General features: G+C 42.4%; 1 protein-coding gene across 3 annotated transcripts in view; it reads left to right on the top strand.

The window, feature by feature from the left end:
• Positions 1-9,602: 9,602 nt before the first annotated feature.
• Positions 9,603-15,084, top strand: part of LOC118319913 (short transient receptor potential channel 7-like) — a 42,723-nt gene continuing 37,241 nt past the window's right edge. Inside the window, exon 1 of one of the 3 annotated variants that reach the window (XM_035650626.2) lies at positions 9,603-11,480. In XM_035650626.2, coding sequence (XP_035506519.2) covers positions 11,023-11,480 — 458 coding nt within the window. In that variant the 5' untranslated portion in view covers positions 9,603-11,022. Of the gene's footprint in view, positions 11,481-12,588; positions 12,694-15,084 lie in introns of those variants that run through there. The other 2 variants (XM_035650627.2, XM_035650628.2) reach the window with 2 other exon arrangements.

Below are 15,084 nucleotides of genomic sequence, written 5' to 3'. Positions count from 1 at the left end.
TTGTGCCGTTTGTCAAGAATTTTGTAACATATTCATGTCAATTAGAGACAAGGGGCTTTGCATTGGGGGCTTTCCTCGTGTGTGAGACCATAATTGAAACCATTTAATTGATGTGAGCTCTCAGTTTTCTGGATTGGGTTAGATGCTATAGCCTGCGGGTGTGTATATGTCTATAACATCTTTTTGAATGGCTGCCATGTTTTCTGAAAATGTGCTCGTGTCTGTGGTTGTGTTGGATGGTGAAGCGTTCCACGCAGAAAAAAAGTTGCTTTCAGCAGAAACTGTTCCGAGCCACACAGACAATAACACCCTCCTTCATTCCTCCGTTCATTGTTCAGTTTGCAAATGATGTGAAGTGTAACTGAAAAGCTCCGATAAGAGACAGCATGATGCATGGAGTAGAGGATAGAGAGAGAGAGAGGGACAATGTGGCAATGGGAAGTTACTGCTCTGTGCCACAATAGATAAGCGAGGAAATACTTCGTCAGCGCCTCATATCTCCTCACATGCTTGATTGTGGGGACAGAATAACCTTTCATGAACAGCCCATCCGCTTCCCACCTGTCCCACCTCCAATTCAAACTTGAATATTGAATTTTCCACTTGAGGGTTATCTAGATTGTATTCCGCATTCCTTGTTCCTGCTTCTCAATGCTAATCCCAATCCTGCATTGAATTAACTGTTAATGCTGCTAAACCGAATTACCAATAATGTTTGAGGGGCTCTCATTTCCAAGACCCTCTAGAAGAAGTAATGTAATTGTAGGAGAGGGGAGGTGGTGGTGAGTTTTGTGTTTCGCTGCAGAGCAATCATCTCCCATTAGGAAGTTTGGCGCAGTTTGTTCCTCCCCTGTTGCCATAGAGGAAAATAAGATTGAGTGAAGGAAGCAGATGAACTGAGAAAAGTAAATTAGATTTGATTTAATTTGGGAAAACACCTCCCTGCTTCTATTACCGTAGAAAAAAATAGTTTAGTTACTATGTGTCAGGAGAATAGCATCTATCAATGTGATCAACATAGTTTTCCTTCTATTCTTAATTCCTTGTCTGTCAATGCAAAATGGGAATGTTGCTTCTGTTTTGTTGTGCAATACCCCCCCCCCTCACTTCTATCATTTTCTGTTCCTTTTCCTGAACACTGCTGTGTCTCTGCTTTCACTGTTTGTCTCTGCCACTGTAGATCACAGTGTGTGTGTGTGTGTGTGTGTGTGTTGTCCTCATATAGTCTCAATTCTTAGCTGTTTTATTTCTCCCTCTTTCTCTCCTGTGTGTTTGTATGTGTTTGTCTTTGTTATTTGTTAATGTGGAGAGAAAAGTCATGTCACAGTCCATGGATGAACACCTGAGCCCTATTACTTGCACAAGCCGCCATTTTGTGTTGGCCTGCCAGGAAAACGCACGCAGCCAAGCGTCAGTTTGTGTGTGTGCGTACAACACACACACACACACACACACACACACACACACACACACACACACACACACACACACACACACACCTCTGTCTTTCTTTGAGAAACTGGGAAAGACCATAACATTAAAACATTCTTCATTTCACTCTGCTTCGCGGCATCTTTACATTTTATGGCTCCAGACAAAAACTAAAACACATTCACATTGGGGATGCACCACTTTTTTTTCTCTCCCGATACAGATTCTGATTCCTCAGCTCTGGATATTTGTTGATGCAGTTTACCTGATACTACAGCTGTTTTTGTCCTGCGTATCCAAAGCAAGAAGTCATGAGGCCATGCAGTCGGCAGCTTGCTCTGACTGATAGAATGTAACTGGTAGTGGAAATACTGAGGTTTATAGTGGCATTGTTAAAGAAACTTAAATGTTGATTGGTTTCTTAATAATTGGTATTCATCACCACCCAACTTTACTTGTCGATTTTCAGGAAACTTGTCCTTGTGATACAAGGTTTCCATCAGACAGCAGCAGTTTGCTAGTTGTCGTCTGCTCCTCTCTTTTTCTCTATTGGTACAACTACAGTGTAGACACACACACGCACACACACACACACACACACACACACACACACACACACACACACACATTGTCCTGTTTAACGAGCAGGAACCTCGACTGAGCAGTGTGAGCATTAAAGCCAACAGGATAAACCAGTGCTGGTGTTTTATGGGGGACATGTTTACTTTGGTAAAACATATTGAACACACCGTGCCGATGATGTGCCCCCACAGACACAGAAGTCCTCATCATTAATTCTCACTCTGTGCTCATAAAACAAGCCAAGTGCACACAGTGCGAGCTGGTGTACACCTCGTTGGATATATGGACTGAATATCCCCTCGTTCAACTTGTCCTCTCCTGTCACTCATACTGTAGACACATTGCTACTGTAAATCCCTTACATCCAATCTGCGTTGAGTCCTCAAACTAAAGTAGACCTACGCTTCATCAAGGCAGGGGAATAAAGCTGTTTCTGAAATCTTAACGAAACCATTTTCACATTTTCTACAAATGAAGAGAGGGGGCACCTTTTCTTCACATGTGAATATGTGTAATCAAGCACATTTTCTTTATCAAATCCTGACTGTGCACACTATCGATTTCTTTGTTAGCTACTTGCTTCACCTGATAAGAAACGAAAATGATTCAGAGTTTTTGGAATTATCTCCCGAATAGTTTAAATCATAAAAAAACACTCAACATTAATACTTTTAACTACCAGGGACTCATTCGTGTCAGATTCTTTTAGAGCTCCCTCAAAGAGCTCTCAAAGAAGTGTTTAAACATTTGCTCCTAATAGTCTATTCCTCAGCATGAATGTCTCTATGATGAGCTGACTGAGCTATATTATAGAGTGCAAATTGCTTAAAAACACTTTGCACAACTACGCAGATGTTAAATTTCTCTTGGCAGAAATATCTTCCCACATCTCGAGGAAGCTCTCAAAAGAATCTCAGAAACATCGATTCTGCAATCTTCCATTGTATTTGCCCAGTAAGCATATAATGTAGATCCATCCAATTAAGGATTCTGAATAAGCATTGGCACATTCATTTGGGCCACTAGCTCTGTGTATGTGAAACCATTATTAAAGCTTTGCATTAATATTGGGCTCCTCCAAGAGTATTGGCCAGGAAGACAATTGTCACAGTTCTGATGTATTTGAATTAGTGCAGTGGTGAGCAATAAATGCATCAGATGTGATATGTGGTTGACTTCTAAATCTAAATGCATTTTAAATTGAAGACTCCTTTAAGATGCAGTCAACAGTCATGCATTACTGACTTCAATTTCAGCATAGATGAAGTGTGCAAGGATAAAGGGCATACAATATGGTAAACCCACTTGGTATTAGTGTTGTGGGTAAAAATATTGATGATAAAAGAACTATCAGTTGTGGCAATAGATACTATTTATTGCCGACTATTCTACAGACTTGAAATGAAGAAATAGACACACGATCAACTTTTTTTCATTTTAGAAGGAACTCCTCTAATCTTATTGAATGATAACTTTTCATAAGCTCCAATTTTGCTGAGTATATTTTACAACCCAGATAGTGAGCGAGCGGGAAACTGTTACAGTTGGTGATCTATGCTCTTTCCCGACAGCAGGAAGGTGTGTGCAGTCCGTTTGCAGTCCACTAGTAAATTTGAAGGCCATGCAGATGTTGTGCAGAATACATCAAATATCAGCAAGCAGAGGGCAGACAGAGACGTGAGATTGATTGTTCCTGCGTGCTTTCATGTACCATGGACCAGTTTTTCCTTTTAGTCTTTAATCTCAGGGTAAATTGATTATGACCCAGTGGTGTGCCAACAGGGCAAACTCATCAATTAGACAATTCGGACGTTGAAGTGATAATTCTCTGGTCCATGTATCTCTTAGTCATCCGAGTAGATTTTTTTTTAAACCAAGTGTTTCAGGAATTCAGCCGCATTCTTCGCGAGCAGCATTTTAAGGCTGATTGCATCACAGCGGCGTGACCATAGGCTTTCCCATTTCGAATGCTCCTTCAAACACACCGGATAAATGCATCATTCCCTTCCAGAGCAAAAAAGGATCCCATGGGTTAATCCTTTGTGGACCAAGTCGGTTTCCCCCTTCAGTGATCGTCTGCCTCACCTATATGTGCTCAGCTGTCACCTGTCTTGTCAGCTTGTCTGTTCATGTACCTGGTTAAACCTTGTTAAGTCCAGAACATCTTCCCGGTTATTGCTTTTGTCTTCTTTGATCTTCTTAGTTGCTAGGTGCTTTTTTGCACTTTCTGTTGGACCTGTCTATGCCTGTCAGCCAACCCGCCTTTACCTCATCAACTGTAAGCTTGTAAAAAAAATTTCACCTACCTGCCCTGTCCGAAGTCAGAATTCCAGGTCCAGTAACCATGAACCTCACATTTAATACAGGCAGTGATTACTTTTGTCACCAGATGATTTTGCAAAAACCATTAAATATTATGATACAGACAGGGTTTCTCCTATTCATTGAAAACGTTATGGATTTTATGTTATGTAGTTGAAATCGTTATGATCTTTATAAACCCTTACTCTTAACCACGGTGAAACCTTGTCTAAGATTTTACAATTTAATAAAGATTAGATTGCATGCATGTTGATTTAAGGATAAAATTGGCATTATATTGTCTGAAGGGAATATTATCAACAAATCCCCTGTCGGGACATGAACAAACAGTGAATATCAAAAAACCGAACATTGTCTGTCAGCCTCATGTAGCTTTTTCCTCTGTGCCTCAGAACTCCATCATTGGCCAAAAACTATATAAAAGACATAAAAGAGTCAATTTCTTGAACTGGTTAGCTGATGTAGCAAATGAGTATGATAAGCATGAATAACATGGGGTTGTCACTGGAGAGTCAAAGATGGGAATGGGGTTCATTTAGTTTCCACTTTAAACTCACCAGCTACAACAAATCAACTTTGTTGGATGCATTTAGTGGGCTGGTGTGTTCACAACACTTCTAGCTGACATGGAAAAGCTCTCGGCATCGCAAGCTTGTGTCACTTTAACTTCTTTTTTTCAGTAGTGGGAAAAAAGAGAAACTAATAATAATAATTATATATTGGATTTTTAAAGCGCTTTTCATGTACCCAAAACTAGTCAGCCACTTCATTCCCTGAGGATTTTTTTTTCATTTACAGCCATGGATTTCCCATGGCCGTCGAGGCTGGGTGGGACTGAGGTGAAGGATTTTGGCAAAGAAACCTGAGGTGCTACAAGCCACTGTTGAGGCTTGTGTGGGTTCACCACAAGGTCAGAGGCAGATGTATGAAGCCCTCGGTCACTGTAGGTGGGTATATATTGTGGGGCGACCTTTTCCAATTTAGGATCAGTTACTCACAACCCATGTCTTTGGAACGTGACTTGATTGTTGTTTTACCGAGAACGGAAACTTTAAGCTTCAAAGGCTCAGTAAATCGAAAAGCGCCAAAATGCGAGTGCAGTTTTTAAACATCACTCTTTGACACCTTAGGAGACGTGCTGCCACTCCGTGGTTTTGGCCTAGTGGTTAGGGCGTCGGTCTCCCAAGGTCGCGGGTTTGCAGCCCGGCCAGAGCAATAAAATCACAACAAAGAGAAATACAAGCTTTCTCCAAAATCTCTTAATGCCCCTTTCAGCTTTTGATTTCTTCAGCAAATAAAGCAATTTAAGTCCTTTTATGATTTAGCAGGCAATAATAAAAGTGTAACATCTAACGCTGCATGAGGAGAATGTTGCTATAGTCACTTTCAGCTTTCAATAGTAACTTTTACGAATATTTTTATTAAGTTTTTGTTGTAATTGCAGTTACCTGATTAAAGAGCAGTTGTGTTTATTTGGCTTGTAATCAATAATTATTTATGAAAAAACACTTTAAGTAGACATTAGTACACATTCATTAAGTTCCACCTATGGTTTATTTATTAAGCATGGGAACTCAAACGTAATCACTTTGACTCTGATGGTTTATCCATACACAGATACACATTGAGGACATCTAGTTCTTCAGCGGTTTAGCTGAAGGAGCTGCCTCAGTGCCACAGACACTGTTGATCCTCCTGGTACAAGCCACTGGTGAGGATAATTGATGGCAGGTATTACTCCAATAATCCACTCTGCATGGAGGAGTGTAAGTGCAGCCACCATTTCTCGTGGACTGCTTGTCGGAGTTAGTCACAGCTTTTACCCCTGGAGTGAAAGCAATGATTGTTAGCAAGTGATCCATCAATTCAATTAGTTACAGTAGGAAAACACTTGTTTTAGACTCACCACTTCATAATTACATCATTTTGATTGCTTTTGTGAATCCTTTCTTGTGCTGGTACAGAGATGATGTGGATCTTGACAAGGAAATGTAACTTCACAAGAGAAAGACATTTCTCAACTGAAGATCGGCATAGAAAGTGTGTAGCACATCTGGGCATGTATTGATTTAATCACAGCAAAACAATTTGCTGAACCAGAAACATTTGCCATCTCTTTCCATCACGACTAGTGTCAAGGTGGGCATCCATTGAACGCGCTGAGGCAAGGAGAGTCAAATATGGATTTCTGTCTTTATTCACATTAACGTATAATATAATTAATGCTCATTAGGTTGTAAATAAATGTATATGTCAGCTAGATGTGCATGCGCTCAATTTTGATAATACATTCTTGCAATGAGTGTGTATTTTGTATGGGCACCTGTGAACATGAAAGCTTGAATGTGTGCAGTAATAGCATATGTTGGGGTGTGTGGATCACACACACACACACACAATCAGCATGCACACACGCACACATACACACACACACACACACACACACTGTCTGATGTCTTTAATAAATGCTAGTTGGCAGAATATCTCATTAAATGCTCTGTCACAGGTCATTCATCAAACCTTGGTAGGGCAGACATAATACAACCTTTAAACACTCCAGTGCCGCTCCCATTGCACTACACCAATAAAATATGCATAGAGCATGTATTGACTCCAGTATCTGCCTGTTATTACAGTCTCAGCTGTAAAGGATCTCACTGCTTAAATGGGAGAGAGAGAATTAAATTCAGTAAACGAAAGAACAACTCTGTGGGGAAACACCACTATCATCTGCTATCCTCAGGGGAGCGCTGCACCCATTGACGACATGACATGTCATTGATCAAGTGACCAATAAAATTATCATAGGTCATTGGAGGGTGTGAGAGATTGACTTTTGTGCCCTTCCACTTCTGGCACATTAACACTGATTGGCCTACTGAAGTCAATGGGACCTGAGGACTGGTTGCTATGTGGCCTTGTTTACACATCATGGACAGTATCATTGTTCCACTTTGAGCTTCATTAAAATTACTCCTCAATCAGGGAGGTCTGATTAAATCTGACAATTACTGACCATTGCTCTTTTGACCTTTTACCCCACAAAAGCCATTTCCCAGAAAGTGTCCACCACCACAAGATTTGGTTTCGGTTATTTTGAAGGCACAAATTCATTACAATCTGACTTAAAGGAAATATTCCTTGTCTCAAATTATTTGAAAATTCTTATTTTACTTATCAATCAGCTTTCCAAGAATCTCCACAATCGTGTTGCCCCAAAGCACCTTACTTGACAAATAGTTGACAAAATTATGTCCACACGGATTTTAATTGGCTTAAGCAAATTCATTTTTTGGAAACATAATGGAGCCTAGATTATGTCTTTATCATAGACTGTATATAAAAATCGACTTAGTCACCTGGTCCAGTAAGTGAAACCAATGCTCCCTCAAACCTATATTCTCTGGAATGACCAGCAGAGGGCGACTCCACTGGTTGCAAAAAATAAGTCAGTTTCTGTAGAAGTCTTAGATTTTAGGTTGCCAAAATGGAAAGGCCAGTGTTGTAGATCTATTTCAATATTGGGACTGTCTGTGGTGGATATCACTGCCGTCTTGTACATGCCTGAAGGGGAGGGATGTATTAAGGACTTTGTGAACCTGCTGTGACAGAAGGTTTGCAGCTTTCCTTCTTAAGCCAAAAGAGCTCAGGGCTTCATGGACTGTCACTTCTTTTTGATGGACATTGACTGGATGCCATAGATTTGAGCAAACACCTGGGAAATGGGCAGCCAGGACTGTGGGTATATGAGGGGAAACTTCTTACTCTAAGTTTCCTCTAGAGTAAGTGATAGTTGGCATCACGGAACTGGAACATCTGCACAGCTAGTTGGCCAGACTAGGCTGACGAAGCTGCAGGGGTTCATCAGAGAGATGCCGGGTTTTCTGCCAGATGCTGTGGGTAGCTGGTGGTGACAGATGAGGGGAGGACAATGAGTTCTCCCCATTGATGGAAACAATTGAGCCCTTAGCCAAGTCTTAGTTCATTTGAATAAGGAAGGGATGTTTCCAGTGCCCAGTCAGCTGTTAAAATCCAGAGAAATTCAGTTTTGTCTGCTTTAGATAGGGAGAATGCAAAGAGCCTCAGAGATGGTCTCAATTTGTGACTCTCTGTCAGGTATGACAGTTCTGATTCATGGTGCTGTCATAAAGGGGCTAAATATTTTAATATGTACAACGAGAGAAGATTGTTTGAGAGTTTGGGCTGCTACAGGGGATCGGAGTGTTGTTTAATGTGATCCTTCTTGGCCTTTGTTCTGTTCCCAGATGTTATTCAATCAATCATCCCCTGCCTGCCTTTCATCCAAATCTGTCAGTGTCTGTCTTTCTTCAACATAATGTGAGTACAGTATCTCAAGTCAAACATTTTTAGTGGACATAAAAAATGGTACTCGACAAAAACCCTCCCATGTCAGCAGGTTGTCAGCAGTTTCATATAGGACAGATAAATGCTGCTGCATAACCATGGGGCTTTTCTATACATCCATCCCCCAATCAGTGATTTCACAGCAGGGGTTCTGGCTGTAGAGAAACACAACATTATTACCTATATGCCACGATGGTTATGTTTTCACCTGTGTATGTTTGTTGGTTTATTTGTTAGCAGGATTATGAAAACACTACTTAACCTATTTCCGGCAAGCTGAATTTGCAACATAATTTCTTCAGGAAATCTTCTTCATTAAATTAAATGATTTTTTAAATGTAGGATTGTTCTTCCTTGGTGGAGCTATGAGCTCAACTGAGTGCCACTATAGTCTACAGCTAAATTATTCTTATAAATAACCAAACAAGTATTTTGAGTGTTTTTAATATCCTTTAATGTAATTCACTGAAGGAGTCTGCCCTTTTTATTATGGTTGTTCAAATCTGCAGTGTGTTATTTGTGTGAAGTAGGAAGATACATAGTGTGCCGTGGACGCCTACAGTACTAGAAATTTAAAACCTACTTGTAAAGATAGTTGAATATTCAGCTTTTTGCAATGACACAATATAGTAAGGCTGCACGGTGGTGTAGTGGTCAGCACTTTCGCCTCACAGCAAAAGGGTTCTGGGTTCGAGTCCCGGTTCAAACCAACCAGGGCCTTTCTGTATGGAGTTTGCATGTTCTCCCCGTGTATGCGTGGGTTCTCTCCGGGTTCTCCCGCTTCCTCCCACAGTCCAAAGACATGCAGAATGGTGTTAGGTAAATTGGAAACTCTAAATTGACCGTAGGTGTGAATGTGAGAGTGAATGGTTGTTTGTCTCTGTATGTGGCCCTGTGATAGGCTGGCGATTGGGATTGGCTCCATGTGAAATTAATCCCACAAGGCTACTGTTCTAGTCTTTTGGGATTTAAAAAAAAAATACATAATTACATGTTGGTTTAGATTTTTAGATGCTTTTTCTTCTTCAGGTTCACTACCACCACCACCACCCACTGACCTGGAGTGTGGACTCACATTTGTCTTGCTCGCTCTCTTTCTCTCTATGCTCTGGTACTCGCTCACCCAGATGTGCTCTCATGAGGTACAAAAAATAGGACCTTCTGTATTACCAAAGTCACACCGACAACACAATACTTCAAAAGTACAGAATTCAGTGCCCAACCCTGCTTCCTGTATATATTTTAATTATCAACTGATGTTTATTTGCATAATGCCTTTATCTCATTGAGTTATTTGACTGAGTTACTAAGATTTTTTTAAAATTAATTTTATTGTTTTGACACTGTCCTGATTATTCAGGATATGCTACACACCTCATTCTCGAGAGAGTCTCAAAAAATATTTTCTACCAAAATACAAACTACAGTGCAAACAATGTGTGATGTGTGTTTCACAAACGGATCAAAGAGCTTAGGTCAGGACAGGTTATTGTCTGTACGGGGGTGCAGGAAGTCTCCATCGTGACTAATGGGTCTCTGCCTCTAATTACAGGACCAAGCACACACACACACACAAACACACAAGGGCACACACTAACCGAGTTACATTCAAACATTGGATATGCTTCCTCTCCATATCCAAAGAAAAGTTGATGTGTTCAGGTTTGCGTAAACCTACCAAGAGTAAGCAAACAGTCCATGTACACGGTGTCCTCAGATAAACCCACCACTGAGATTACATGTGGTCTGCTGTGGGTATTAAATGTTCGTCCTCTGAAGCAATAACACCATTATGTCAGTACCAGTAATTGGCCAACAACTTGGTGGCAATATGTTAACGCCCTCACTTCTTAACACAACCTCCAACTCTATTAGCTTGATTCTCACACACCTGCACTTGTTGTATTATTACAGTTTTTAATTTGCTGGCAGCGTTATTGTCCGGATCACTTGCATCTCATTTCTAAAAGTGCAAACACCGAACCTGTACAAAGAAATGAATCTGACTCCAGACCCTAACCTAATTGTTTCCTCCATAATAAATGTAAATATACCACAGAGCCACCTGTGTGGGTGGGTGGGTGTAGTGTGTAAGTTGCCGCTGCCACTTGTGCACGTGTCCTTCCATTTTGTGAAGGGCTGGCTCCCTGCGCGCGCACTCGACAGCCTCTCTAATTAGTGCGCGCGCGCGCTGGTGCGAAGGTGCTCGGCTCGGCTCGTCGGAGGAAACTTGTGCCACGGGAACTTTGACGAGCAACGTTAAATGTCTGTCGCAAAGCGAAAATAATTGAAAGTGCATGTTGCTGTTGTCCAACTCTCACCATGTCTGACGAGGGAGAAGAAAGCGACAGCGGCGAGAGAGCGCACCTCTCGGACTCTCCATCCCCGCCGCTGTCCGCCCGTCTTCCCCGCGGGTCTCCCGCTTCTCAGCGGCCCCTGGACTTCTTCTCGTCCGCTGCCCTGCTGCTGGAGGACACCGATCCGCCTTGCCTGGCCTCCCCGGAGTGTCCCCACCCTTCTCCAGGGGACTCGCCGCGTTCAACGCCGCCAAAGTTCCTCCCGCGCACCGGGGACAGCGCGCGGCAGGATGTGCCGATAGACACCGTGTGCGACCGCTACGATGACCCGTTCCCCAAGTGGAGAGGAAGGAGCGCGGCGCACGCCGAGCGCGTTCAGCACCCTGGACAGAGACTCCACCGGGGCCCCGAGCTCCCGGACCACGGGAACCACTGCCTGGTGGAGCACATAGACACCGAGTTCAACTCCGAAACCAGGCAAACGTGAGTCCTCCCTTCATTACTGACGCACACAGAGACACGCTACACTAAAGTGAGTTTATCAGCCTGAAAAGCCACGCGATTGACTCTGGCCAATAGTTTGGCAATGGCAGAACTGTCCTGGGTCGAGAGACTCAAGAGCAACTGATCCACCTGAGATGTCAACAAGAAGAGGTCATGTAGAGAGCAGAGTAAAGCAACCAGGATTGTTACTGAGCCGTGAGCATTCAACTGACTGATCATTACACAATGTGCTGTTCTGCACATGAATTTGCCTTTGTAATTGCAAACTGTTGACACTCAGTTTAACTGAATCATATTATAACGTGTTGTTTTTAAATTGAACTTTTCATGTGTCATAATATTGTGTTTAGTTTCCATCTGTGGCTTCTTCTCTCTTCCTCTTCCCCATCATTCTGTGCCAACCTGAATGAATAAGTGTGTCTCAAGAGGTTTTTGTCAAGAGGTTTTTTTTACAACAATTCTAATGTCTTCTTTTGTGTTGAGAGATAACGTCTTAATGGTTCTAGTGCATGAATGCATTAGCAGGACTCAAACAGGCATTACATGTGTGTGTGTGTGTATGTGTGTGTGTGTGTGTGTGTGTGTGTGTGTGTGTGTGTGTGTGTGAGAGTGTGTGTGTGTGTGTGTGTGTGGTTTCTGAGTAAAAAACATGTGAAACCACACGAGCTTGAGCAGTGTAGAGTACATCCCCACAATGTCAAATGCATGCACACACAAAACACACACACACACACACACACACACACACACACACACACACATAGACACACTCATAAAAAACCCTGATTGGGAATCTCTCAGACACTTTTTTCTTTTTCAAATGAAGCGTCTCCATGAATTCTCTTACTTCACTGTGAGATAAGTGCTCACCAGACCACTTGGTGGATGCAGTCCATTGCATACATGTAGGGAACATCCACAGAGACAGAAATCAGATGTGAATGATGACACTTGAGGGATATTCATGGAGCACTGCCAGCTTTTCCTATGACATAGAGAATGGCAGGCCTCAGCGCCGGGTCTTTGATCTTCTCTGGTCTGCCTCTTTGACACACCAGTTTTCAGCTTTCATGGGGAAGAAGCATGTGCACTCACTGATGGGTGTGTATGTGTGTGTGTGTGTGTGTGTGTGTGTAAAAAGAGAGGGTAAGAGAGGGTGAACGTGCCTGTTTCTCATTAACATTGAAACATGGTGAGCATCTAAAGCTTTGATCTTAAAAATTGGCAATTTACTGCTTGACAGTGTCTGTGTGTGTGGATTTGATAAAGAGAGAGAGCGAGAGCTCAGAGTGTATTTCTTTTCAAGTACGCGCTTGTGCCTGCTGCACTGATTAAGCACTAATTCATCAGTCAACTCTGTAAATATTCCTGCTGAGGCTTAACTTATTTTTCACTCATTATCCTTGAAATCTTCTCTGTCACAGTGAACAATGTCTAAAGGGTATAGCCCACTTGCATAACCCATGACACTTCGATTGCACTGGTAGCCAATTGTGATGTCTCGGAAAATTGTGGCTATTCCGTGAACTAAAGTTGAGCCAGCTACGTGTTTTTCTCCGATGAGCTGCCTGTCTTCTTTGCAGGATGATAGAATATACCTTATGGTGAAGAGCAATCCTCGGCTGGATAAGAGACGATATCTGCAATGGTGTGTCGGGGTTAAATCACCAGTAGCAGTGATGCAAGGTCCTGTCTCCCTCTCTGACAGTTCAGTAGTTATTGGAGAGGGAGCTTCTCGCTCAGACAGACTTCCAGACTGATCTGCAGCAGCCTCTGACTTGGAGGCAGCATCAAGAACGAGAGCTGGGTAGACTGAGAAACAGCTGCCTGCCGGTGCAGTGTGGTTTAGGGACTAAAGACTCCATGGTGAGCTTCTCAAATAATTGATCAGCACTAAATCAAATGAAATGTGAAAGGGTTGCAAACACTGCTGATCCCCACTACAAAGAGCAATGTCTACAGTCCATTGCAGCTTCCAGTGGCTTATTCTCCAGTCAGTGTAAGGTTGGAACCACAACCCCCTAGTGTGAAACGTTGGAGAGCAGAAGTAAACACGTGGTGATCGCAGTAAGTCAATCTTCTAGCAAGCTGAAGCCCCTGGTATTTTTGGTCACGTGTTTGTGAATACAGTAAAAGTAACAGCGTCAGTAGTGAATAGTGCAGAAGAAAGGACTCTTGTTGGACGGCATGGGTTAATGTGTAGTTTGAACTTGGAAGATTTTGAAGCGGGAGATTATTCCTGTAGCATGGCATCGTGTTCTTCTTCACCCAAATGGAAAATTAGTCTGGCACAAAAGCATTAATTGTATTAGTTTACTTTAGTTTAACCAACACTATCTGGTGGACAATCACTCACACTAATTAGGCAGACATACAAGTACACAATCCTTCTTCACTCACTTTTTCTTCTTGGTTATTAGTTTGCCTCTCTCTCCTCTCTCCCTCTGTCTTTCCAACATGAACGGAGACACACACAAACACACTTCCTCTACCTATCCATCTCCATTGGGCCTCCGTCCTCCTGTTGGTGTGACTGTAATTCCTCTCAGATAGACGGGGCGCAAATTCTATTTCAAAAATCAGAATCACAAGCAGTCAGAGATGGATGAAGCTGGAGATAGAGAGAGATGAAAGAAGGCAATTCATTACCTGAATATATGGTTATTTAAATGGATTCGCAGCCAGACTGTCCCCTTTCCTTCCAATGCTTACAAATGTCCAAACCTTGTGAGTGTGTGTGTGTGTGTGTGTGTCTGTGTGTCTGTGTGTTGGTAGCGATATTAAGATCGATCTACTGGCTATATATCTTTCTGACACAGGCAACAAAAATCTATAACATAAACACAGTTACATGGCTATTTTGTGTGTGTGTGTGTGTGTGTGTGTGTGTGTGTGTGTGTGTGTGTGTGTGTGTGTGTGTGTGTGTGTGTGTGTGTGTGTGTGTGTGTGTGTGTGTGTGTGTGTGTGTGTGTGTGTGTGTGTGTGTGCGTGCGTGCGTGCGTGCAAGAGAGACAGACAGAGAGAGAGAGAGAGAGAGAGAGAGACAGACAGAGAGAGAGACAGAGAGAGAGAGAGAGAGAGAGATTGATTGGCAGCCGAAGGCATACACAGCTCATTGTGTAAATCGAAAATCAAGAGCTCAGACCTTTTAATCGCACCCTGACAAATACTCTCTCTCTCTTTCTCACTCACTCACTCACTCACGCACTCACTAACACCCACACACACACAAACACATATTAACACACACTCACAGATTCACACCTCCACAGTGCTTTGTTCGTCTTCTCAATTCTGCATATTTTGACACCCCAGGGAATATTTCCACTATATGAACAGGTTTCCATTTTTGTCCAATGTTCAGCCTACTGAGTGCACACACACACACACACACACACACACACACACACACACACACACACACACACACACACACACACACACACACACACACAGAGAGAGAGACCTACTTAAATGCACAAAATAGCCTGAAATACAAATAACTTTACCTGTGTTTTTTTTGTAAGACGGTCTTATTGTGAAACTAGACCCTGTTATTTGTAAGGTCACTGCTCCTGTTCAG

This window comes from Scophthalmus maximus, chromosome 9 (assembly GCF_022379125.1).
Source record: "Scophthalmus maximus strain ysfricsl-2021 chromosome 9, ASM2237912v1, whole genome shotgun sequence".
Lineage (NCBI taxonomy): Eukaryota > Metazoa > Chordata > Actinopteri > Pleuronectiformes > Scophthalmidae > Scophthalmus > Scophthalmus maximus.
This window is presented reverse-complemented; position numbering and strand designations above follow the sequence as displayed.